The following is a 23823-nucleotide window of genomic DNA, read 5'->3' as shown; positions in this document are numbered from 1 at the left end:
GTTTCACACATCAAGCTGGAATTTTCCCTATGGGATTTTAATAAATGACTTCTTTTTTTTCCCCTCCAAATACAAAGAACATGATGTACAATACAAGGTTCAGATGTATTGTTCTGATCGCCCCATGTCACAAAATACCATCTGATGCTGCAGCTTAAAAATGTCAAGGCTCAGTAAAGGAGCTGGATGGTTTATGAATCATCTTGACCAGGAGTGTAAGAAATCGAGTTGTTGTATCCAGAAGCACAGGCCAAATCCTTTTTCTGTTTGCGGAAGTTCGGCAGATTACTTTAGGCCTTTTTTTTTGGGCGGGGGGAGGAAGAAAAAGATGTACTCCGACCCCCTGCAGCTCTTTCTCATTTTACTGTGGCTTCGACCACATTCCCACTTGGTGCCACCATTTTGCCTGAAACAGGGGTTCAATACAGTGAGGCCAAGACTTGGTTTGATAAAATATTAAACAATAACAACTGAATTGTCTGTTTGAATTATAAAAAAGCCTAAGTCAGTCAGACCAGCCAGGTGTATGGGGAGATGCTCAGCTATGAGGTAGTCAAGGGCAAGAGGATTCAGGCAGGTTGTCGTGGAAGGTAATTTTTGCAACTGCAGACCTGCCACCAGTTGTGAATGCGAAATGATAAGAGAATTCTATTCAGTGTGTTCGAGACATCCACATCTAAGTATCTTCAGTTAGAGAATCTCAAACGGAGGGTAGAGATCCATGTCCTACAATTTGGGTATCTCTTGTACAACAGAGAATCAGCCAGGGATCTTCTCACTTTGGAAAGCTTCATCAGACAGTAACCGACAGTAACCCGTAAGACATCATACAGTATCAGACATCTTATTTTTCATGGCTTTGACCTTTATCTCCTGAGCAATCCATTTCCTAAAATATATTATATTTAGGCACACTCTCCATAACCACTTTTAAACCACTTCTTTGGTAAAAGCTCAGACTGCTGAGATATAGAATCTATGTTTTCTTAAATGATTTCATGTATTTTTAATACCAAGAAGTTTGAAAAATGACAGTTGTGTGTATCATATAATTAAAGAGAGTATTTTTCCAGCAGTTTCTTTCCATAATGGAGTCATTTATTTTCTGTTCATTTACTGTAAATATTTCACCCCGAATTTTAACAATCTTTTGTAGCATTGATTCATCTTTGGTCACACAATTACTTTGGTATTAAAGGAGTGTAACACCTGATTAGATTGGGGAAACATCTCAAAATATTTTTTAAACAAAGTGAAATAATTTTTCGTATTTCCATTTTTCTTCCCCAACAACAATTTTCGGACATTTCTGTTTTTTGTTTATGATCAAATGAGAGCAACAGGTAAATGTATTACTTTCCTGGGGGGGCTGCTACTGTGGACAGAGGTGACACCGTTTTATGGAAAGGGTTTGTCTTTCCAGAATCACGTCTGGAAATTTATACCCTGGAGAGTAAGATAAGTACAGATCTTGGTCGGCTTTGCTTTGACGGAACAATGCAAGTGGATGAATGTGAACCTAGGCTGTGTCAGTTACAAGGAAGGAAATATTTTTCGTATGATATTTAAATAGTGAGTTCCGTCTCTTTTTTTGCCAGCTATAATGTGCTGACCTTATTGGTCTGTGTCCATATTCAGGTTGTTTTAGCCATAACAAACAAGCATGTCAAGTTAAATGTCTTACGTGGCATGTTGTCACCTGAAGTGATTGCGGTTGTAGTATTTTTATATTCAGAGAATTGATGAGTGAAAGTGAGGGTTTGTCTAAGAGACTTTTAGTTTAAATATAAAGAACGTCCAGTTTTGCCTCTATCTCATGAACTCTAGTTGTCAGGGGGCAGGGAGGAGAAGTTCTAGCAACTACTGGCCAAATCAGATAGAAGGAAGAAATTTCAGGAAATCCCAGCGACCATGGCTGGAGTAGCAGGAGGGAAAAGATGAGGCGAAGAGCAATTCTAAGTTTAAATGAATTGTCTCCAGTTCTTTAGGTTTTAAAGTTAATTTCCAAGACAGCAGCAATGTGGCAGGGTTCTTATTTTAGTTTTAACTTAGATCTTATTTTGCAATAGAATGCAATAAGAAAGCTTTTTCAGCCTACAGACATTCATTTTATCACGAGATTTACAAAAACTTTTTTTTTTTTTTTTTTACTGTGAGGTCAGAGATGCAAAAACAGCTATTGGAGACAAGGCAATAGCCCTGGACCATCATTTTCTGACCTGGAGCTAATAAGAATTGCTTTTGTTATTCTTTGAGTGTCCAGATAGGGTATTCAGATCTTATTTTGAATATAGTTATTAATTAGGCATGTTATTTGGTATACTTCTCTATCAGTCATTCTCCATCTATTGCATTAATAACAAAATATCGATGTACCATTCATCATTGCAATACCTTAACTACTTTAGGTCATCTGAGCCTCTACCTTTTTAGCTCTCCAATCATGCTTTAATCAGTGTAGCCCCATGCCCACAGTCCTGTCACCATGTCACCATTCCTGAAGACATTTGAGCTGTGTCTACTCACAGAATTCTGGTCCTGGTAAGAAGTAAAGAATGGAACCTGACATTACACCATCGGTTTCAGGACAAACTCTGTGTTCTGACCAGTGCCCTGTGCTGATAGGTTTGTTTCTTCCCCAAAACCTCTCCCTCTGAGACTTCATGTCTGTAAAAACCCATCAACTCCCATTCTCCCAAATAGCTGGATCTGTGAGAAAATGACTCTTTCTTTCTGTGCACACATTATTCTAAATCATGAATAGCCACACCCTTACGTGCAGGTGCTGATATCCATATGGAGAATTAAGGCGTTCCTGGTGTTGGTCATTTAGAAAAGTGGCTTGGCCTGCTGCTTGGAAGCTGGAACATAAGGGGTGCTCTTATATGTCCAAGAGAGAAGCCATGAGCTCCCAGTAGAAGGACAGGAATGTCTAGGAAGAGCTCCCACTTAGCAGGTGCTATAATGACACCAGACGTGGAGAAGAATTTTGATATGTGCAAAAGAGAAACCTAGGGTGGCCTTTCTTTTCTCCAGTGACTATTTCAGTCAGTGTGATTTACAAAATCTTTGGCGTTTTCATTGTATAACTACAGCACATTCATATTACATATAATCCTAGATATTGTTTCCTTTGCAGATGAGATCTGATTTTCTTTTAAAAGCTTTTATCAGTTGTTTTGATTTACATAAATTGTTCATCTTTAATTATTTTCAGTGAGTTATTGAATTCTAAATACTTCTAAGCAATTTCTGGATTTTACCTGGTGTGATATAGGGGCTCGTGTGTGCGTGGCCTGTGAGACTGAGTGAGCTCATGAAGGACGTGGGTCTAGATGGAGAGGCCCATGAGGCATGAGCCCATGGTGTCCTGAAAGCCAATAGAGGCAGCTTTCCAGGAAAGCAGAGGAATCACCATGAGATAGTGCTGGAAGGTCAAGGAAAATGAATACCAAGAGTTGAAAACTGGATTTCAGAATGCACATGTCATTGGTGACTCCCACCAAAGTGATTCTGGTAGAACATTGGGGCACAAAAGTTTATTGGAGTGGCTTAAACAGTGGAGAGGAGAAGAATTTAAGATAATAAAGAAAGACAACTCCTTCGAGGTTTTCTTGTTAGAAGAGAAAGCAGAAAAGTGAGAGGATAGCCTAGAGAGGAAGTAAGATGACATTTTTGTTAGATTGGGGTATTTTATTGATTTTTAGTATTTTGAGATAATTTTTAAGATTGAGAAATAACATATTTGTTTCCCGATGGGAAGATAAAAGTTGACAATTGGAGGAATATAAAAAATTTTCTGATAAAATAATTTCTACAACAGAGTGCTTAGAGCAGTTATTCTTTCTGAAAGAAACCCATGTTCTCTTGCCCATCATGGATACATAACACAAGTGAGGAGGCAGGACATGTTTCTTCTGTCTCTGGGCTTTCATGGTAAACCCACCTTTTATCCTCAGTTGTTGACTAAGCCCAGATATAATTGCCTTTTGGAAATGTTTTTAAATACTCAACTATATTTTAAACCCCAACTTTGTGAGTTAATGTTGTAATTATAATTATACTTCTTGTTTTTAACATACTCACTTTAAATTGAATAATCAGACCAAATGAAGTCAACAGTATCAGGTGAAACTCTTTTCTTTCACTTCTCAAGCAATACTGTAATACTTTATCTCAATAGACTAATTGGTGAGGAACGTTTTGAGCCAATATGTCACTGATCTGAAATGGTCATATAACGAGTGGATCTGCATGGCTATAATTACCTTGTGAATTGTTTTCTTTCTCCCCCGAAATAGCTTTGTGTCAACATGACCAATGAGAAGATGCACCACTACATCAATGAAGTGCTTTTTCTACACGAGCAAACAGAATGTGTACAAGAGGGAGTTACCATGGAAACAACTTACTCTCCTGGTAACCAGACTGGAGTTTTGGATTTTTTTTTCCAGGTATTCATATAATATAATTAGATACTTTACAGGATTTAAATATACTGAAGACAAAGAATTTTCTTTCAAGGGGCCTTAATTTTGAGATGGCTTTATATCTGAGACTTCACTGTATTTATTTTTCAGAATTTTTTCAGAAATTTATTTTTTCAGAGTTGATTCAGGAGTACAAGTTACCCTCTTCCTGAAGGGGCATTTGAAGGATCATCAGTTCATTGAAAGGACCAGAAATACCAGATCATTTTATTATAAAAATATTCAGCGTTGGTTATGTCAATAAAACTCTTCTTTTGGCGTAGTTACAGATGCTCAATGTACAAAATTAATATTTTATAAAACAATACTAAGACTAACAAGCTCATAGAACAAATTCAACAGGATCTTTTTAATTTATCTTCAAAGTTTTTAAATTGAAATATGGAAAAACATTGGCAGAAAAATATGTTTACATACATATAGTCTTAGGACATCTGCCGGTGTCGACCCTTACCTTTATTATTTCTACCTTATAATGCAAGAATCTTTGCGTCAGTATCTCTATCATAAAAACAAAAATCTACCATACAAACAACAGTCCCTCTGTACTGATGCAGTAAGACATGATATACATCCATCAATAATATCTCTAAAACACTTGAACATTGTTTAAAACGGGTACGTTTCAGCCACTGGAGAACATAGGCTGTAATTTTCTACCCTTTATTTCTATAAATGTAGACTTGTAAATTTATTTTATACATTTACCTAGTATGTAAAATATTCTTGTTCCTCTTACCAACTTGTCAACCTTCTTTATTTTAATGACAGAAGAAGCCCTCTTCCTCCAGAAACCTCTCCCTCAGCATGGCACACATGGTATATAACTTCTCTATGTAGAGTTTAAAAATGTCTTCAAACAGGGGCACCTGGGTGGCTCAGTCATTAAGCATCTGCCTTCGGCTCAGGTCATGATCCCAGGGTCCTGGGATCGAGCCCCGCATCGGGCTCCCTGCTCAGCGGGAAGTCTGCTTCTCCCTCTCCCACTCCCCCTGCTTGTGTTCCCTCTCTCTCTGTGTCTCTGTCAAATAAATAAATAAAATCTTTAAAAAAAAGTCTTCAAACCAACAGCAATATATAGTGAACTGTGTATGGGAAGCCTCAGACACCTGCTGCCCTCATTCTTGCTTGGTGCTGTGTTCTCGACCCCTAACCGGTAGCCAGCAGAATGACGTTCTTTCTGTGTCTTCGATGGCCATGATATTCTTTCTCTCTCTTTGATGGCCGTCCTTGAGATTTCACCATGGAGTGATGATTATTTCAATAAGAGGACCCTCATCGGTATGAGTTGGAAATGAGAGTGGGTATTTCTGACTGCTACTTCTCCTTGATCCCATAAAAATGAAAAGATGTACCAAGTATAGGGGGAAGCTTGGTGTTTACCTACAAATCTGCAGGTCTGTGTACCAGGCAGGCATACCCTATAGTAGAAAGGAAGCTTATTGTTTCCTTCCGGGTACCGTAATCCTCTACTGCTCACAAACATCTGCGATTTTTGCTTAAGCCACATCCATATTTCAGTGAACACGTATTTGTCTTATGTCCATGACCAGAGGAGGTGGATCCAGATTCTTACCTGACTCTCTACGTGTCTAGTGCATTTTGTTACCCTGTCGGTCCTCAGTGCTTTCTCTTGTCAAGGTGAAATGGCATACATTTCGTAGAACAATTCAGTCTCTCCTAAGCCCTCATTTCTGAAGGAATTGAAGGCCATTTTTTACGACTTCTTCTCCATGTTCTATTTTCTTCTTCAGACACTTCACCAAGTTTCCAAGTCTATAAGTTTGATTACCACCATTCTTTCATGGCTTTATATCAAACATCCAGAAAACATAATACGTATGAATTTTAAAACTTTTGGAGACAATCCAAATTGTAATGCTTTAAAAAAATATCTTGTGCTGGGGCGCCTGGGTGGCTTAGTTAAGTGTCTGCCTTCGGCTCAGGTCATGATCTCCGGGTCCTGGGATCGAACCCCATGTTGGGCTTCCTGCTCATAGGGAGTCTGCTTCTCTCTCTCTCCCTCTGCCCCTCCCCGCTGCTCGTTCTCTCTCTCTCTCTCTGTCTCTCAAATAAAATCTTTAAAAAAATAATAAAAAAATACCTTGTGCTATACACAACTAATCAATCACTGAACATTATGTCAAAAACTAATGAGGTACTATATGTTGGCTAATTGAATTTTTAAAAAATTAAAAAAAATAAAATATTTGGTAGAATTAAAAAAGTGTATCTTGTTGGTTTCTCACCACCTTATCCTTGGAAAACATCATCTTGCTTTTGGAGTAGAGCACTTCGGCTATTTTGGAAGTTATCCCTTCCCTTATACTACTTGGGGCCTTGACTTTGAGTTACTGAAACACCCACTAGAGCTCTAAATTCTAGCCTCCAAAGAGGTCTGTCATTGCCCCCAAAACATGGATACATTTGCAACATCCTTAACTGGCCCATTCACCCTTCCACTTGGTGTCTGTGTGTGCTCGCGTGTGTGGGGGGGTAAGTGTGACAGTATATGGAGGAGTGTCATGGTGTGATGCTCAAATGCACAGGTAAAGAAGCAGCTGCTGATCTTATGTATCCACATCTTACTCTTCAGCACATAGGATGCTATACATTGAAATGAAGAATCTGATCTTTCAACAAATCCCAGGCAAGACCAGTCCTCTGCCAACTCCTTATTGGTTTTTCTTTTAGGGCCTCTCTCCATCCATTTTGTGTACCCATACTTTTATTTTTTTTCACCTCTGACTCTTTATAGGGTCCCTGGTTATCTGAGAATGTACCATACATTGGACTTCCTTCACCACATCCCCTTATCAGATACATTTCTGTGTTGGTAACACAAGTCCCCGGAGGTGTTAGTGACCCTAGGTCGTTGGCTGAGGTGGGTCAGCTTGCTTCTTGCAGGCCTTCCCAATTCCTTCCTCGTGCCCCTTCCCCCTTTATCATTCATTCTTCTCCTTCCTTCTCAGGGAGGCTATCTGTCTGCTCATTCCAGAGATGGTCCTTCAGTTGCCAAATGTCTCCCAAAGGGCTCCCCCTGGTACGTGAGCCCCACGCAGGCATAGGTCCTTCCCATGGCTGCCGCTTCCAACCTTTCTTCTCTGTGGGTGGCACCGGAAGGATCTCAACGTTTGCAGCCCTGGGACAACTGTGTATAGTCTTCGCATTTTCTTTACCATAAGCAGGAAACTCCAAGAGGCTCAAAACAACCAAAATATTTCAGCCACAAAGAAACAACTTTCTTTTGGCCAAGTGAATAATGTAAGAGGCCTGTGGTGGTTTGGTTTGGTGACCTCGGGTCAAAATACAAACCGAGTGGCTGTAGGGGCCAAGAGAGACCTCTTCACTTCCTGAGAAGAATTATTTTATGGTATTCACACTTCCAAAAGCACACTTGAGTTGATGTGAAGAATTCAGACATATGACGGAATGAGGTAAATAAATAATACAAATTACCTGCTTTTTAAAGGTAGATTTGACATGTCAACAGAAGAACTTTCCTAGAGAAGAAAAGATAAACAGCACAGCAGTGGGTCAGAGTTATTCACCTGATGTGTAAACCACGCAGGCACAGCGGTGCTCTGTGTGCCGGGAACGAACGTCAGGGTAAATTGAGAAGTTCTTTCAAGCAGCGCTTCCTTTCATGTGAGATTAATTTTAAGTGGTTGCTTATATATGACTTTAGCTTCCGTGTTTGACAGCTATAAACTATCAGACTTCTAATTTGAATTTTACAAGTTATAACTTCCAACTTTATTTTCTCTAGGTCTTAATATTTGTTTTTTTTTTTTTTTTTAAAGATTTTATTTATTTATTTGACAGAGAGAGAGATAGCGAGAGCAGGAACACAAGCAGGGGGAGTGGGAGAGGGAGAAGCAGGCTTCCCGCCGAACAGGGAGCCCGATGTGGGACTCGATCCCAGGACCCTGGGATCATGACCTGAGCCGAAGGCAGACGCTTAACGACTGAGCCACCCAGGCGCCCAGCTAGGTCTTAATATTTGAATATTATAGTCACTTCTACTTCCTGCTGAATAGGGTTTTTCTACAATTTTTATGACTCAAATGATTATAGGTTCTGTTTTCGGAGAAGTTACTTGACCCATCATAACTGTGAAGCGGTCGATACGGGTTAGAGGTCAAGAAAAATTACACTTCTCCTTTAGTTGGAAATTTTATTTTTCTTTTTGAGATGACAATATGATTTTTAATAACTCCAGCATTTGAATGACATTAAAACACACTCTTTAATTGATTTATTCATTATCAATTATTAATCAGCCAATGCTGTTTGGGGCCTACATTACATCTGAATTTTGCTAGGTGTTGGGGATACAGTCGTGAGCAAACATAAATGTGTATTAAAAGTAGACTAATTCATTTTTTGAGTGCTTATATGAACATAATGAAAATACAAATGAGCATACATGTACAATAATAACAAAACCATCAAACTGAGTAATAGAAGAAAAATACTATCTCTTCTTGATTTTCAGAAGCCATCTGGATTTCTCTCTTTATTGGATGAAGAAAGTCAGATGATTTGGTCAATGGAACCAAATCTTCCCAAAAAGCTACAAAGTCTCCTCGAATCGTCAAACACAAATGCAGTCTATTCCCCCATGAAGGATGGGAACGGGAACGTGGCGCTCAAAGACCAGGGCACGGCGTTCACTACCATGCACTACGCAGGAAGGGTGAGTGCAAAGAACGGCATGATATAGCACGTACACTAGGGGACCAGACGTCTTCAGGACAAGCTTTCAAGTTTTAGACATTTTAGAGTTTATTATTTCAATGAATGGAAGTTGGGCAAACAACCCACACAATTTTACTTTTCTAAGCTCTTTTATTTTAACCTGAGGAGGACTTTGCATCTTCAGAATGTGGGTGATGAAGCAGGTGGTCAGATCCTTCCATAACATTCCCCAGATTATAACATAATGTGAGCAAAAGCACCTTGGTTTTAATACAGACAGCTCTGCTCTGCACTTTGGGATCCCTTCATTATCCAAGCAGATATCCGTCTTCTGACTTTACTTGCCCTCAATGTAGTTTTTAGTATTAAATTATTTTTCTTAAAGCATGTCAACCTGAGTAAAGAGAGCTACTCTCCACCCTCTCTCAGTTCCCTAACCAGCTTAGTAAAAGGCGCTTCTTTCTTAAACACCTTCAAGGACCTCCTCTTACCTGTCTACAAAAACCTCACACCCTTGGGCGCCTGGGTGGCTCAGTTGGTTAAGCGACTGCCTTCAGCTCAGGTCATGATCCTGGAGTCCCTGGATCGAGTCCCGCATCGGGCTCCCTGCTCGGCAGGGAGCCGGCTTCTCCCTCTGACCCTCCCCCCTCTCATGTGCTCTGTCTCTCTCATTCTCTCTGTCTCAAATAAATAAATAAAATATTAAAAAAAAAAAAAAAGAATCGCTCAATGACTTTAAAAAAAAAAAAAAAAAAAAAACCTCACACCCCTTAGGCTGGGCTAATATCCCAGGCCCCTCTGAGCTGATGCCAGTCGTTTTAGCCATGACTTCTGTGTCACAACCCCCTTAGCCAAAACCTCTCTTCAGGTGACTTTTCTAATCCACTCACTGTCTCCTGCATTCCACACCCCTTGGAGCTCCCACTCCTCCTGCTCCAGCTTAAAATACCCTCCTTCTTCACAAGGTCACATCATATTCATTTTTTGATACTCGAATCCACGTTCCATTTACCTTCCATCCAGGCCCATCTATGGTTACTGTCATCCCCCTATGAATTTGTGGCCCCTGGGTTTCCCCCATTTGGCGCTTAGCAGAAGTTACCTATCGGAGGGTGAAACCTCCAGTCAGTGTGTTTCAGGTCATTTCAGTCCCTGTTCACTGAGACTCTACTAGATTCCAAACCCAGAGCATTAGAGAAGCAAAGATGAAGAAACCATATTCCTTGCTCTCAAATATCTCACTGTCGACAAATAAGGAAAAGGCAAATTAACAAATAATTATGATATAATTTACTTATAATAACATGGGTAATATTAATCAAGTTCTGTATTACCCTGGAGAAATAAGCAATCATTTGGCTCCCAGAGAAAGTGTAGAAATATTTTCTAGAGGAGGTCAAATGTGGCCCAGGCCTTTGGGGATGTTAGAGCTCAGTAAGGATAAAAGGAAGGAGCATTCTGGTGGAGACATGGACCTTTGAATGGCATGTCCATCCCCCAGGACTCTGTTGCCTAGGACAGAATCCACTATCGCTGTTTAAGTGGAAAATAATTTGGTGTAGGAAAATAATTGTCGGGAGACTCTAAGTTGAACATTCAGGAATGACTCAAAACCACACCACAGGATGGGGCTTCCAACATCACTGTGGCCTCGTCTTTGATCCAGAGGCTTCCAGCCAAATGGAGAAGCTGCTGCCCCAGGTACTGACCCTCAGTTCCCGCCACCCACCACTGACACCAGGAAAGTGCCCATCCACTGGCAGTCAGCACAGAGAAGTCAGTGAGCCAGTGACCAGGCTGGGCAGTCTCCATTGCCAGAGAAGACAGCATCTTCATGACATGCTTATGAGACACACAGGAGACGCAACTGAAGCACGGCCTCCACCACGCCTACCTTCGGAATCTTGAGCGGTAGTGCCAGACTGGTAGAAGCTAAAGAACAATCAGATGCTAGCTGCAAGGAAGCCTGGGAATTTTCCCACCTTCTAACGTGTGCGGTGCAAGAAGGCGGCTATTGCTGAGAGTGCTGTGGGCCCTTCTGCCATGTCCACCCACCCTGCATTTGGGAAATGGTACAAGAAGTACAGTGAAGTCTCTAGAGATTGGCTGGAGATAAGTCTTTAAAAAAAACTGTTTTTGGACCAAATCATGAATAAATATACATGTACTACTCAGGACTTTGTCCTCTCGACGGTGTTAACTCCCCACATATTTTCAGACAGTGTGGGGGATGAAGTAAGGAAAACAGAGAACACGGTAGAGGATGGATTGGGGGAAGGAAGAAGGCGGTTATGGGAACACTCAAGCAAGAACTGCCTTTGGACCATAGCAGAAGATCGCAGAGGTGGTGTTCTGAAGACGAGGCTGCCGTGCTGGCTGATGGGACGCCCCAAACAGGGAAGGGGCCATAACTTGAAATGGCAGGTGTCTGTCTCCCCACTGTGGATGGATGGTTCCAGTGCCAACCACGAGAGGAATCCTGGAGAAGAGGCAGTCTGGAAGGAAAGATATTCAGTGTAGATGTTTTGAATTTGAAGTTTTTAGTAGAAACTTCAATAGGATGTGACAAATAAAAGAGGTTGGTTGTTTTTAGAAACATAGGCATATTTGTGGAAATGTGTATCCTGGTAATTTCTTTTTTTTTTTTTTTTTTAAAGATTTTTTATTTATTTATTTGAGAGAGAGAGAATGAGAGAGAGCAAGCACATGAGAGGGGGAGGGTCAGAGGGAGAAGCAGACTCCCTGCCGAGCAGGGAGCCCGATGCGGGACTCGATCCAGGGACTCCAGGATCATGACCTGAGCCGAAGGCAGTCGCTCAACCAACTGAGCCACCCAGGCGCCCGATCTTGGTAATTTCACTCAGGAAGAACATGGAGAAGATGGAGAAAAGGAGTAGGAAATTGATCATGAAAACCAAGAGAAAAGAAGGACAGGGTCAGCAGGAGGTACACCTGAATGGAACAGGTGGGCCAGGAGCACCCTGGGGAGACGTTGTAGTATCATAGCGCCATGGGAAGGGCCGAGGGGTGAATGGCCGTGGAGAGGGCCTCAGTGCAAGATTTTATACACACACACGCGCGCGCATTCTTAGAGTGTTATTAACTTATTAACTACCTTTTACATATGAGAGATTTAGCCTTTAACATTTTTTATAATGGTAGCAAACCTTCTAGTCCTGTATTTGAATTTTTAATCTATATTTTCTTCATATTGAGCATTTACTAATTCATAGGATGTAATTGAAATATTACAGTAAGACATAAGTGGTGATTTTGGAAAACTACTTTCCTATTTTCCTCTAAGTTTCATGGAAGCTATCTTAAGTCCATCTATACCTGACCCGCCTTGTATTGAATCTTGGAGATGTATCAGATTGTTCAATAAATGCTGATTGCATTAAACAGAATGGGACCAAGCTTTGGAATAATATTTTGTTTATTAATTATTTGTTTGCTTTTAAAAATTATTCTACAACCACTTAATAGAATTTCAATTCCAAGTGTTTTTTTTTTTTTTTTTTTTTTTTTTAATTTGGGGAAAAACAGTGAACAGTTTGAATAAATACAGTTATTTCGCTGAGCTCTGGTAGCAATAAAGCAAAGCAGAGCCAGTCAATCGATTAGCTGCCACAGAGACAAACCCCATGGAATTATGAATTTTTCTGTAAAAGTGCCTTTATGTTTTAAGTAGGATTTTCCATAATTAGAGTCAATTTTGTGGTTTTATAAAAATCTTTCATTTTACTGAGATCTACTAATGAGTCTTAGCCCAAGGACTCCCTAAGGACTCATTCACATGTTACAGTATAGATTATATGTAATTTGTGGCAATATGTCAAGCCATATGCCTTTCTAATCATCAGATGTAGCTACATATATTTAATTGTGAGCTACTGCATTTTCAAGGAAAGCAGCGTACTCTGCATTTTATAAATCAAGAGACATAGCAAAGAGCTACTTGGTTTAGAAACAGCATGCATGATCTATTTTGGACAGTAGTATGAGCATTCCTGAAGGGCCCTTTGGTGATAAAGCTGATCCCAGGGAAGAAGCTCAGTAGCTCTGGGGTTCTTGGGTTTCTTTGTGGCCTCTTCTTTGGCCAGATGGATGGGCTAGAGTGTCGCTCGGATCACCATGTGCTCTTCTGTGACTGGGTTACCTGGTTTCGCGAGTGAAAACTTACCTCTCACGGGAAGGATGATCATTGTGGCTGGTGATGATACTGACATCCAGCCCGCCAGGAGGGACTCTTCTGCTCTGACTATGAGACCCCACCATGCTTCTGAATCCTGTTTGGAGCAGAGGCTCCTAGGTCCTTTTAGAAATGTTTAAGCAACATTATTTGAATTATAGCTGAAGATCTTTCCTAAACATTTGAATTTTTCATTACTCATAGGAGCCTGGTGTATTTTCCAATCTCCATTACAGAAATATTTTAAAGTAAATGGGAAGAGGCTGTGCATGAAATATTAACAGGGTCTCATTAATGAGCATGGATCTGAATTAAAAAAGGCTGAGGGGTTTTTTTTTGTTGTTATTTGTTTTAGCAAATTTTAAATCATATATGGATTAGCTGTTTTAGGAATTGCTCTTAAACTTCCAGTGGTGATTTAAATGATGGATATGCATTAAATCCAGAAGTGTGTCTAATTTTATTGGCTCTTAAAATTAAGAATCTTGAAGGAAAGAAGAATTATGATTTGGAAAAAGACATTGGCTCTCAGGAAATTTGAATTTCCATTAAGGTGATTCTGAACTAACTCTAATAGGAAATAGTATTTTGAAGGTCCTAAATTTTAATGTGAGAAAAGTGAATAGATTAGGAGATAGTAAAGCAATCTGAAGTAATAAAAATTAAATTAATGAAAATACAGGTCAAAGTAGTAGTTATAAAATATATGATACTTGCCTATCTGACCTTTGTTGTCTGCTCATAAGGTCTTTGTCTGAAAGTTGTTTATGGCGATAATTTGTTTTAACACAAAGTGATTCTCTTTGGATCCCAGATGGGTGTCCTGTATGACCGGCCTGGTTTATACAAATCAAACTGGTGATATTGTTCTTGCCTGAGATGATGTGTCTGTGTTTTGGCTTCCTTTTCTCCCCAAACCCTTAAATATTGCAGTGGGCTGAATGGTGGCCCCCCCAAAAAGGTATGGCCATGTGCTCATCCCTAGAACCTGGAAATGGAATATTATTTGGAATAGGGATCTTTGCTTATGTAATGAAGTCCAGGATCTCGAGGTGAGGAGATCACCCTGGATGATCTGGGGGAGCTCTAAATCCAAGGGCAAGTATCCTTCTGAGAAGGAAGCAAAGAGAGATATGGGAGAGAAAAGGAGGTCACACAAGCAAGGAGGCAGGGACAGGAGAGATACAGCCACGGGGCAAGAAGCTCCAGGGCTCCCAGAAGCTAGGAAAGGCAGGAAGGCGTGTCCTCTAGAGCCTCCAGGAGTGTAAAGATGCCCAATGTCAGAGTTCTGGCCTCCAGAACTGTGAAAGAACAAATTTCTCTTGTTTTGAGCCAACCGGTTTGTGGTCATTTGTCACAGCAGCCCCCAGAACCAATACACGTGTCCATTGGCTCAACATTCACAGATTAGAAGAGAAGGGAGTGGTTTTAATTCATACCTTTATGGAATTTCTTTACCACATTTGATTCATTTGAAAGTGACCCTGACATTTCTCCACCTGTATTGTTGCTCATGTAGTTTTCTTTACCTGAAATGCCCCTTTCCTGTCTTTCCAGACCTTATCCATCTTAGGAGCAGGTTCTTGGCCTAATCCACATTTCATTGATCTCTCTCTTCCCTAATCAGTAGTGATGGCTGATGCTAGCATGGCATTTTCCGACTTACAAAGTGCTTCTGAGGCCTTGTGTATAAACGTTGCTATGTCAGTTTTCCAGTTAAGTCAGCCTTGGTGAAGTTCAGTGGTTTGCCAAAGATTGAACAGCTATGCACGAGTCTCCTGGGGGTGCCTTAACAAAGTTCCACATGCTGGGTGGCTTGAAATGCAGAAATTTATCCCCACATTTCCAGAGACCAGAATCCAAAATCAAGTGTCAGCAGGGTTGGCTCCTTCAGTGGAGTCTGAGAGAACTCTGTTCCAAGCTTCTCCCTGGCTTTCGGTGGTTGCCAGCTGTCAGCGTCACTTGGCTTGGAGACACAATTCCCGATCTCTGCCTCTGTCTTCACAGCTCTCTGTCCCCTCCTCTTCTCTGAAGGTATCAGGCATTGAATTTAGGACCCACTCTATGCACTATGACCTCATCTTATATAATGACATCTTTGAAAGATCTTATTTCCAAATAAGGTCACATTCTGTGGTTCTGAGTGGACATGAAATTTGAGGGTACGCTACTGAACCCACCACAGGGTGGTAGGTCACAATACCGTATTTCGCTTTACATTTTGAGGACCACGTATTTCCCCATCTCCACCATAGTATGTGTGAAATTCTTCAAGTGCTTGTTGTCTGTGGTCACAGAATCCATGTATTACGATAGAGAACCTCTGCAGGGCCCATGGGGACTCCATCACCAGGACGTTGAGGAGGACACTGACCCCTCAGTTTCCACATCCATAAAGTTTGCAATTCAGGAGAATATAATTGTGAACCTCATAAACTTGTTCTGAAGGTCACGTATTGGGCAAGAAATCAAGGCACGTATGATTCTTTTGAGATGTTCCATCAAATATGAGTCATATTTCCCCCAACAATAGCTGAAGGTCTCTCCATGAAGAAGTACCACTGTATTTGGCAGGATTTTGAACTCATCAATAACAAGTTTTGAAGACTAGAAAATATTTCAGGTATCATCTATCAACTGGCTATATTTTCAGGCGAGAATATTAGGGGCTCAATTGACTTGCTGAAATTAAGTTAGTGATAGAATGTCCTTCATTAGTTAAAAAATAGGTTTGTTAATTTTTATATCTTATTGACATGCTCAATGCCTGAAGCAAAGCTTTGTAAGTCATGTTAGAATGCTTATTTTTATTTCTCATAGCATAATTAGTATCACTTCAGCCGGTGATAGGGAAAATGTAACCACCAAAGTTATAGTATTTTCTTCCCTATCATGCTTGAAAACCTTCAGCAGAAGGTGCAGAAATAGAGATATTTTTTCTATCTGTGAAAATTGTGATAATAGAAGAGAAAACATTTAGATAATATTTTAACTTAGTTAATGTTTTTCACTGAATATACAGGTCGTTTTCATGTTAAGTAGCTCTACCTAGATCTAAGAGAATTTTTGTAAATATTATGTTCTTTACCGTTTTGCTTTATGACTAATATTTTAATGGAGCAAACAGGTGTGTGAAATTTTACTGCAGATTTTAGAAGATCCTTTCCATTATTGTTTGCCTGAAGGAAATGAAAGCATTCTCTGCAATTTCTATACTATATATTCTGAGATGGAATTTTATGACAGTTTGAAAATGCAGAGTGCCTTTATATAATGTGCTTGTAGATGTGTCTTTCTGTGGGTGGATTTTGATTGTTTTCATCAGGATTTCTTTTTCCGTCCCCGCAGGGCACGTTGTAATCCCAGACATATAGGCCTTGATCATTAGTGTTCGTGTCGCTGATTTCCTCAGACCTTTATGAGAACCATATTACTAAAACATCGCTGATAGAAGTCATGTAGGGGAAGAATGATGTTGCTGATTTGTGGCCAGTCTGTGAAACATCTGATTTTTTTTTTTTTCCTTCTCCTTGAATAAGATCTACCCCTGTCACTGGATAAACTAAGTCTGAAATTTATCCATTAAGGTTGCTGTTACTCAGATCTGAGAAGTAGAGATACTGCAGTAGATTTTGGTGACATACTGATGACAACAAGCCTCTTTGCCCCTCAGACGTATTTACATTACACGTATGCAGGGGAAATGGTGGCCTGTTCAATTTCCCAAATCCACCTGCCCCAGGAATGCCTTCTGTAGCTTGGCAACTGGCCTTCACCCTGGGGATCTGTGGGAGACACGATGTGCCCAAGAAGACTTGGAAAGTGAACCTTTAAAATCAAAAGAAAAAGGAGATGAACTAGTCAATAGGGAGGCTTCCATTTATTTCTCTTTCTTTTCTCCAGGCAGAATCCCCAGACGTAACAGTGCAATCTGTCTGGTCTAAGCCAAACGGATACTATTAAAAGTTATTTGACAAAGATATCTTGACCCACACAAAATGAGCTTAATTTACATCTGTATTTGCTCACCTCTTGGGCAGGCTCCTGGAAAAATAAAAACTAAGTCCACAAGGCCCCTGGTGCTCTGTTGCTCATATCAATTTTGCCTCTGGTGTAAATTTCTGTAGGAGACCTGATAAATGTTTCCTTATCCAGGGTTTCATTTGGAAGAGAAAATGCGGGCTCTCATTCAGGGAATCCTTCTGTTTCTTTGGGGATTTAATAGGTTCTGTTATCTTCATGGACCGACAGAAAGTTGTAAATAAGGAACTTTAGGTTTCCTGGAATATTGATATCTTATTGTTAGTTGATTGTTTTTTTTTCCTTAAAAGGAACCAGTGAGACATATTCATAAATTTCAGATATGGAAATTTCAAGGCAATGTCTGTATTCAGATGCTAGATAAGGACCCTTAACAATAATACTGTGTGCTCCTAACTTTCTTTGTTTATTAGTATTTATAACATAAAGTGAATGAGAATGAAAGCAAGCAGTACTGTTAGATAGAATCACTTAATGGAAAAGTAAAAAGTAGAAGCCCCTACCTATAAATATTGATGGCTATAGAGAGATCAATTTACCACTACACATGAAATTGAGACTCTTTTTTAGCCCACCTCAGATAGAAAGCTGAAACCACTCATGAAAAATTATCAGACCCATTTGTATTTGCCTGAAAACAATCTTTCATTTCTTTTCCTAAAATCCGATCTTTACATACGTTCCGATGTTATGTCTTATATTCAAGAGGATATTCCAAAGTTTTGAGTTTTTATCACCTGGTAATCCCAACCACCTCTTTTCTAGAAATCATATTTTGCATCACGTGAAAGGGATTAGAAATTTGACTAATAAGTGAATTTACTTCCATTCCATAAATATCAGTGTTTCCCAGGAGAGTATTTTATGTCTCCTGCTAGGACTTTATATACCCTCAAGATTCCCTTTTCTGCATGACATGAGTCCCGAAACTCCAGTCTATTTGCCTGTGGGCTTCACGCCTGCATTTGTGCTTGTTAAGATCTCTCCTTGGCTGGCATCTTCAGCTCAGCAGATCCAGAAGCGAACTGCACTCAATTCCCAAACCACCTCCCACGCTCTCTCTCTCCCTCTCAACTCACTTCAAAAAAGTAAAGCAGTGAAACTGATTTCCCGTATTTGTCCCACTTTTCAACTCATGGTAAAATCAGAAACACAGTTAATTGCCAAATACCAGCCCCCCCTCCCCTCCTTACTCCTGAATCCGAATGCTCCTTTCCTGCTCCGGGACCCTAGTTCACGGCCCCTCACTCACGGCTCCTGACGCCGGCTGGCTGAAGAGGCTCTAGTTACCAGTTAAGGAATGAATGAGCGGTTTTACTTAAAAGTGTATGAACTGCCTCTGCTCCGTTGATCTTTTTGTTTCTCCGGTAACTGTTCAAAGTTAAAGGTGATTATCCTTATTGCACTTGTTAATTATGGACACGCTCCCAGCCGTGGTGGCTCCTGTCCTTATCAACTGCTCATAAACCGCTCTTTTAACCGATTTTGCCACCAACCTCCATCTCCCCGGTAGAAGAATAAACTTCCCTTTCCCTTCTAAAGACCAGATCTTCCAGATCATTTTCACACTCCTGTTCTTCATGTACCTGGGAGTTGAACAAGCAACTCGGGGGATGTAATCAGATTCAATTTTATTTTTGGCTCACACTGCTTTTTAAAATATGTTCAGCAGAGACAGTCCTTTCCTTGGAACCGGATAAAAACCCAGGCAGCTCCAGTGATATTTCTGGTCTCTGTCCAGTAATAGGACGTCCTTCATTTGCTTTCGTTGGCACTCACAGACTCAGTTCCGTAATGAAGAACGTCTAGTCCTTGTTAATAATCGTCATTACAAACTTAACTGAAAGGCGAGGTCCCTCCTGCTTCCACCGCAGAGGATGCTGTCTGTCCAGTGGCCTCGGGAGTCCTGCTTTCTCTCTTTTCTCGAGCTGCGTGGTCTCACAGCGTCTCAGTGGTTTCCCACAAATGATGCCTTTCAGCGTTTAGGGCTCGCTCTGCCTGGCTGCTTTCGTGTGTCCCCGAGACACTCTGCCTCTGCCGGGGTGGTGCGGACCCTTCGGGCTGGCTGCCCCCCATGGCCCTGGTTGCTGGGGTTCATCACACAGACTCTCTGCGCTGGGCTCCGTTCCTGCCAGTCCCAGCTCCCGCCCTGTTGGCCAGGATATCACCGAACTCGGGCTTGGGGACCACATAAGGGAACTTCACCATGGCCTTTGTAGTTCATCAAAAACTTTATATGTTCTGTGTTCTCCACTTTCAGGAGCTGACAAGGAGAGTCCAACCCACTGCAGCACTATTCCTGGGCCCCCATCCCCCCTCGCCTGCCTGCTTCTGACTTTGTGCTTCTCGGTGGAGTTAAACACTGGCTTGCAATGTCTCCCTAAGTGGTATGGCAATGTCAGCGTATGAGAGGGGTCCCATGAAGCCCCCTCCCAGTTGGCTTAGGAGACAGTAGGGAGAAGTTGTGGAAAAGCATTTATGGCCATATTCTCATGCTTTATAAAGCACCTGCTGTGTACTCGAACTAGGTACGAGGGCAATAGACCCATAGAGGTAGACATGGATATAGAAATCAATTACAGTAGATAGATTGATAAAGTAAACACACACACACACACACACACACACACACACACACACACACTTCAAATACCCATGCTGCCTAAACTCAGGAAAGCTCTCCATGCTATCATCTGGGAGATCCTAAAATGCCTGAATTGTCAATGAAGGTGGCTTGCTTACAGAAACTTTAACTTTTAGCACTTCATCTGTATGGAAATACAGATTTCCATATTAGAAACATTGTTGATGTGATAATATAATTAACAATTCAGTTTGTCCTCAACTTACTGCCGTATGAGGTAGAACGTGTGTGCTATTGAAAACCCCCTCGTCCTAATGTGGTGTCTGTAGTGTGGACGGACTCTAGATAAGCTCGGTAAGAGTGAGAACAAAGGAAAATTAAGGCATTTGCAGTCTAAGGAGTGAATTTCTGAGTGAGGCCATAAAAGGCCCCCCTGCCCCCCCGGGGGGAAATTATACCGTGGTTTGGCACTCGGGTCTTTCTCAGATTCTGCCTGGAATAAGATCGAGAGTTGTCATATTGGTGTTTCCAGCCTACACAGCAGTGCCCTGCTTGTTCTCATGTCTTTCTCCTCTAGCCCGTGAGGCTCCGCATCCCTGCCTGTGTGTCGAGACCCATTCTGCTCACTCCACAGGAGTCATTTTATGGGCCTGGATGAGCTCTCCTATCACACTCACTCTTTCTAGAATGACAGGTTCTCGTTGCTTTGTCTGCTGCCCTCCATCAGCGCCTCCAGGCCCCGCGTCACTCTCTTTGCTTTCTTTCCTCTTTGCCTTCAAGAGCTTCCTTCTCTTTCTTCAGGTGTTTTGCACAGTGATGAGTGCGGTGTCTCTCCCTGTCCTTTCCTGAGCTGCAAGCAGGTGGGAGCATCTGAGCCGTCAGCACCGAGACAGCAATAGACAAAGCAAGCCACTGGGAATGCTGGAGGTCAGTCAGGATGCAGTCTGGAAAGAAAGCTGTGCCAGATTCTCAAGGAGGGGGAAAGGAGTACAGAGAATGGGTTCCACAGGAGAAGCTGAGGAGACAGACAAGGGACATTGAGGTGACCCAGAGGCATGTCCCAGTGGATGCACTCACCTCCTCGGAGGCTGGAGAAAAGAAGGGAAGATGAGGTAGCTCTTGGGTGAGAATGGAACCCATGTGTTGGGGAGGAAAAGAGTCTCCAAGGGTCCTACCCTCCAGTCTTCCGCCCGTGGTCCCCGTCACAGCCCAGCTGGAGGGCTGGGTCCAAGCACCGCCAGGCAGACAAGGGACAGTGTGTAGATGGGACAGGACATTACTAAGCACAATGTGCGGCTGGGCCTTATTTTTTTAAAAGGGTGTGTTTAGACAAGGATAGATTTGATAGATGATACATAGATTAATATTGGCTATCTCCGAGAAAAGGAGTAATTTTTACTTTATTATTTTTATTGTTTTCCCAATTTTATAAACACACATGTATTGTATTTTGTAAGGTGTCTGTAAAATATAAAAGATTATAAAAAGACTTGCCCTAGCTATTTTCCTTGATTTTTTTTTTTTTTTTTTCCGGAGGTAGTCTTTGAACCCTGACAGCGTCCTCAATCCGATGAAGGTGGTATTTAGTAACCTTGGCTACTAGCCGCATCAGAGGCGGTTCGAAAGTCTAAGCAGATGATATCCACACCCGGGCCCATTTACCGTGTTTGTACGGAGCCTGCTCCCGTCCCCTTAAAATAACGATCTGTATTGCGGGCTGTGCCGGCAGAGTCAGCGGACTTTAGTGGGAACTGACCTCGGGGCCCTTTACCTTGAATAAACAAGAATCCGACTTCCAGGGAAGCCGATGATGTCACGCCCACAGCTAACGGTCACAGTCCGCGTCCCGTAAGTGGGTTTTCGGTTGGCGGGTGGACGCTAGAATCAGAAGGCTTCGTTATAGCCGTGGGTGCATTTCCCTTCTGCTGCAGCACGCTTTTATTCATTTTCTGTCCCCAGACTGCCAGCGCTGTTTATGGCTTATGCAGGGTACCCCAGCAAGCAGGGTTGTTCGAAAAATACCGGGTTCTCTTGCTCTTGTCTCAGGTAAAAATATTTGAAAATCCTTTCTGAACAGCTTTTTACAAATGCTGACTGTCCTAAGGAAAAATGTTGGCAATGAGTATAATTATAGTGTCGTCTCATCTTAAACTTACCAGCGATTTTTAGCTACGCCAGGATCTCCTCCCATCATGACGCTACATCTAACATTCCTCGGCAAACCCTGTGGCCGGGCTCCTTTGCTCGCCGCCAGCATCCCGGGGAGGACGGAGTTCACCGAGCAGCCTACGCCGCTGGTACCTGGAGCCACGATTCTCATCCTTGTGTGTGCACCGGGATCAACTGGGGAGCGAGTTAGAAATGCAGGTTCCTTGGTTCCACTCCCATAAATGATGATTAAAGAGGGCCGGGGACGTCCAGCGTGTGCGCCTGTGTGTTAAGCCCCAGAGAGTCCTTTCTGTAGGTAATCTGTGAAGGCTGTTTTCAGAAACGCTGAAGGTGTCAGCACACGTTCCACAGCCTCGCATGGCCTGGCCCCCGCAGGGGGAGCTGCACTGCAGGCCTAAAGAGCACACAGAGCCCAGCTCGGCGACCTCAGCACCTTCCTTATCAAAGGGCTGTAAGCCAGCCGCTCTTGCTCTCAACTCAGACTGAAAGGCTTCCGGGAGCAACCAGGCCCGAGCCTGACAGCCTTCAGGGAGGAGGAGAGTGCATGTGCGGCTGGCATTTCGTAACTTTTCTTTGTGGACCCAGGAAACGAGGCAGCTTGATAAAGTGCTTGATAAAGTGTGATTCATAGCCATGGGGAAAGCTTGATTCTCCCTTTTACATATATAGCCTATGTAACCTAATCTATCTTGTGATTGTGTGTATTGCGGTCCCCGAGTGTTAACAGCAAGGACTTCCGGGAAGACAGCACACGCACCGCCCCCCATCCCTGGCTCACCCGCACTCCTCCTCCTCCTTGGACCCCCAGGCTGAAACATTTGCATGAATCTTGCTAACTGCTGAAACACAAGCAAAATGCTAAGTTTCCTTTGGAGTCTTTTCATTGAACAGACTCATTCCAAATGAATCTTTGAATACGTAGATAGCTTCCTTAAACATTGGTATTGGGCTGTATGCATATAAATGTCTCCATTATATGCATGAGGGACGTTGCCACTTAGCACATGAATCCTATCTTCTAGTCCTTAAGAGGAAAAAAAATAAAGCCTGAGGTCCAGTTATGTAAAGACAGTGGGGGGGGGAGGAAAAAAAGTAGTTGAAAGCATAGACTGGCCTCTATCTTTTGCTACTTTCATGTTCTTCTCCTTTCATCCCCAAATACTAAACCAGCAAGGACAGGCAAGGCAGGGCAGCGAGAGAGCTGACCTGAGTGATGGAGAAAGGCCTCTGCCTCCCCGCCTGCTTCCCGCCGCTCCCACAGCACCTGTCCATCAGTCCCTCCTCCTCGGGGACGCGGCTGACAGGACGGACCTGGCTCTGTTCTCCTGATGGCACAGACTCACAAAGCCAGGCACGATTTCTAGGGTACATTGAGTCTCTCCTTGGCTGTTTCCCTTCCATAGAAAGTTCTCTGTCCGTTCCACTGGGCTTTGAGGCTCACCTCCCTTTGGATGCCCGAGAACCAGGGGTGTTGGTTCCACTGAGTTTTGCAGCTTCTGTAGTTTCTTCTCTATGCGGCCGTTGCGCCCTCTCCCTCCTGGAGGCCGTTGCTGTCGGCGAGGTCCCGATGGCAAGGTGGCCAAGGTGGGGATGGCAGCGAGCTTCAGGTGGCTTCCCCTCCTGGGACACTCACTCTGTGAGATGGC

At 42.3% G+C, this 23823-nt stretch overlaps 1 protein-coding gene across 2 annotated transcripts in view; it reads left to right on the top strand.

The window, feature by feature from the left end:
* The window catches only part of MYO16 (myosin XVI), a 574777-nt gene that overhangs the window by 404000 nt on the left and 146954 nt on the right, over positions 1-23823 (top strand). For both annotated transcript variants that reach the window (XM_032402627.1, XM_032402626.1), the window contains exons 22-23: positions 4302-4454; positions 8989-9189. In XM_032402627.1, the coding sequence (XP_032258518.1) occupies positions 4302-4454; positions 8989-9189 (354 nt within the window). The remainder of the gene's footprint in view (positions 1-4301; positions 4455-8988; positions 9190-23823) is intronic.

The sequence above is a fragment of the Phoca vitulina genome, unplaced genomic scaffold, assembly GCF_004348235.1.
Source record: "Phoca vitulina isolate PV1807 unplaced genomic scaffold, GSC_HSeal_1.0 scaffold5, whole genome shotgun sequence".
NCBI classification, from domain to species: domain Eukaryota; kingdom Metazoa; phylum Chordata; class Mammalia; order Carnivora; family Phocidae; genus Phoca; species Phoca vitulina.
The sequence above is the reverse complement of the archived record's forward strand: the minus strand, read 5'-3'. Positions and strand labels throughout refer to the sequence as shown.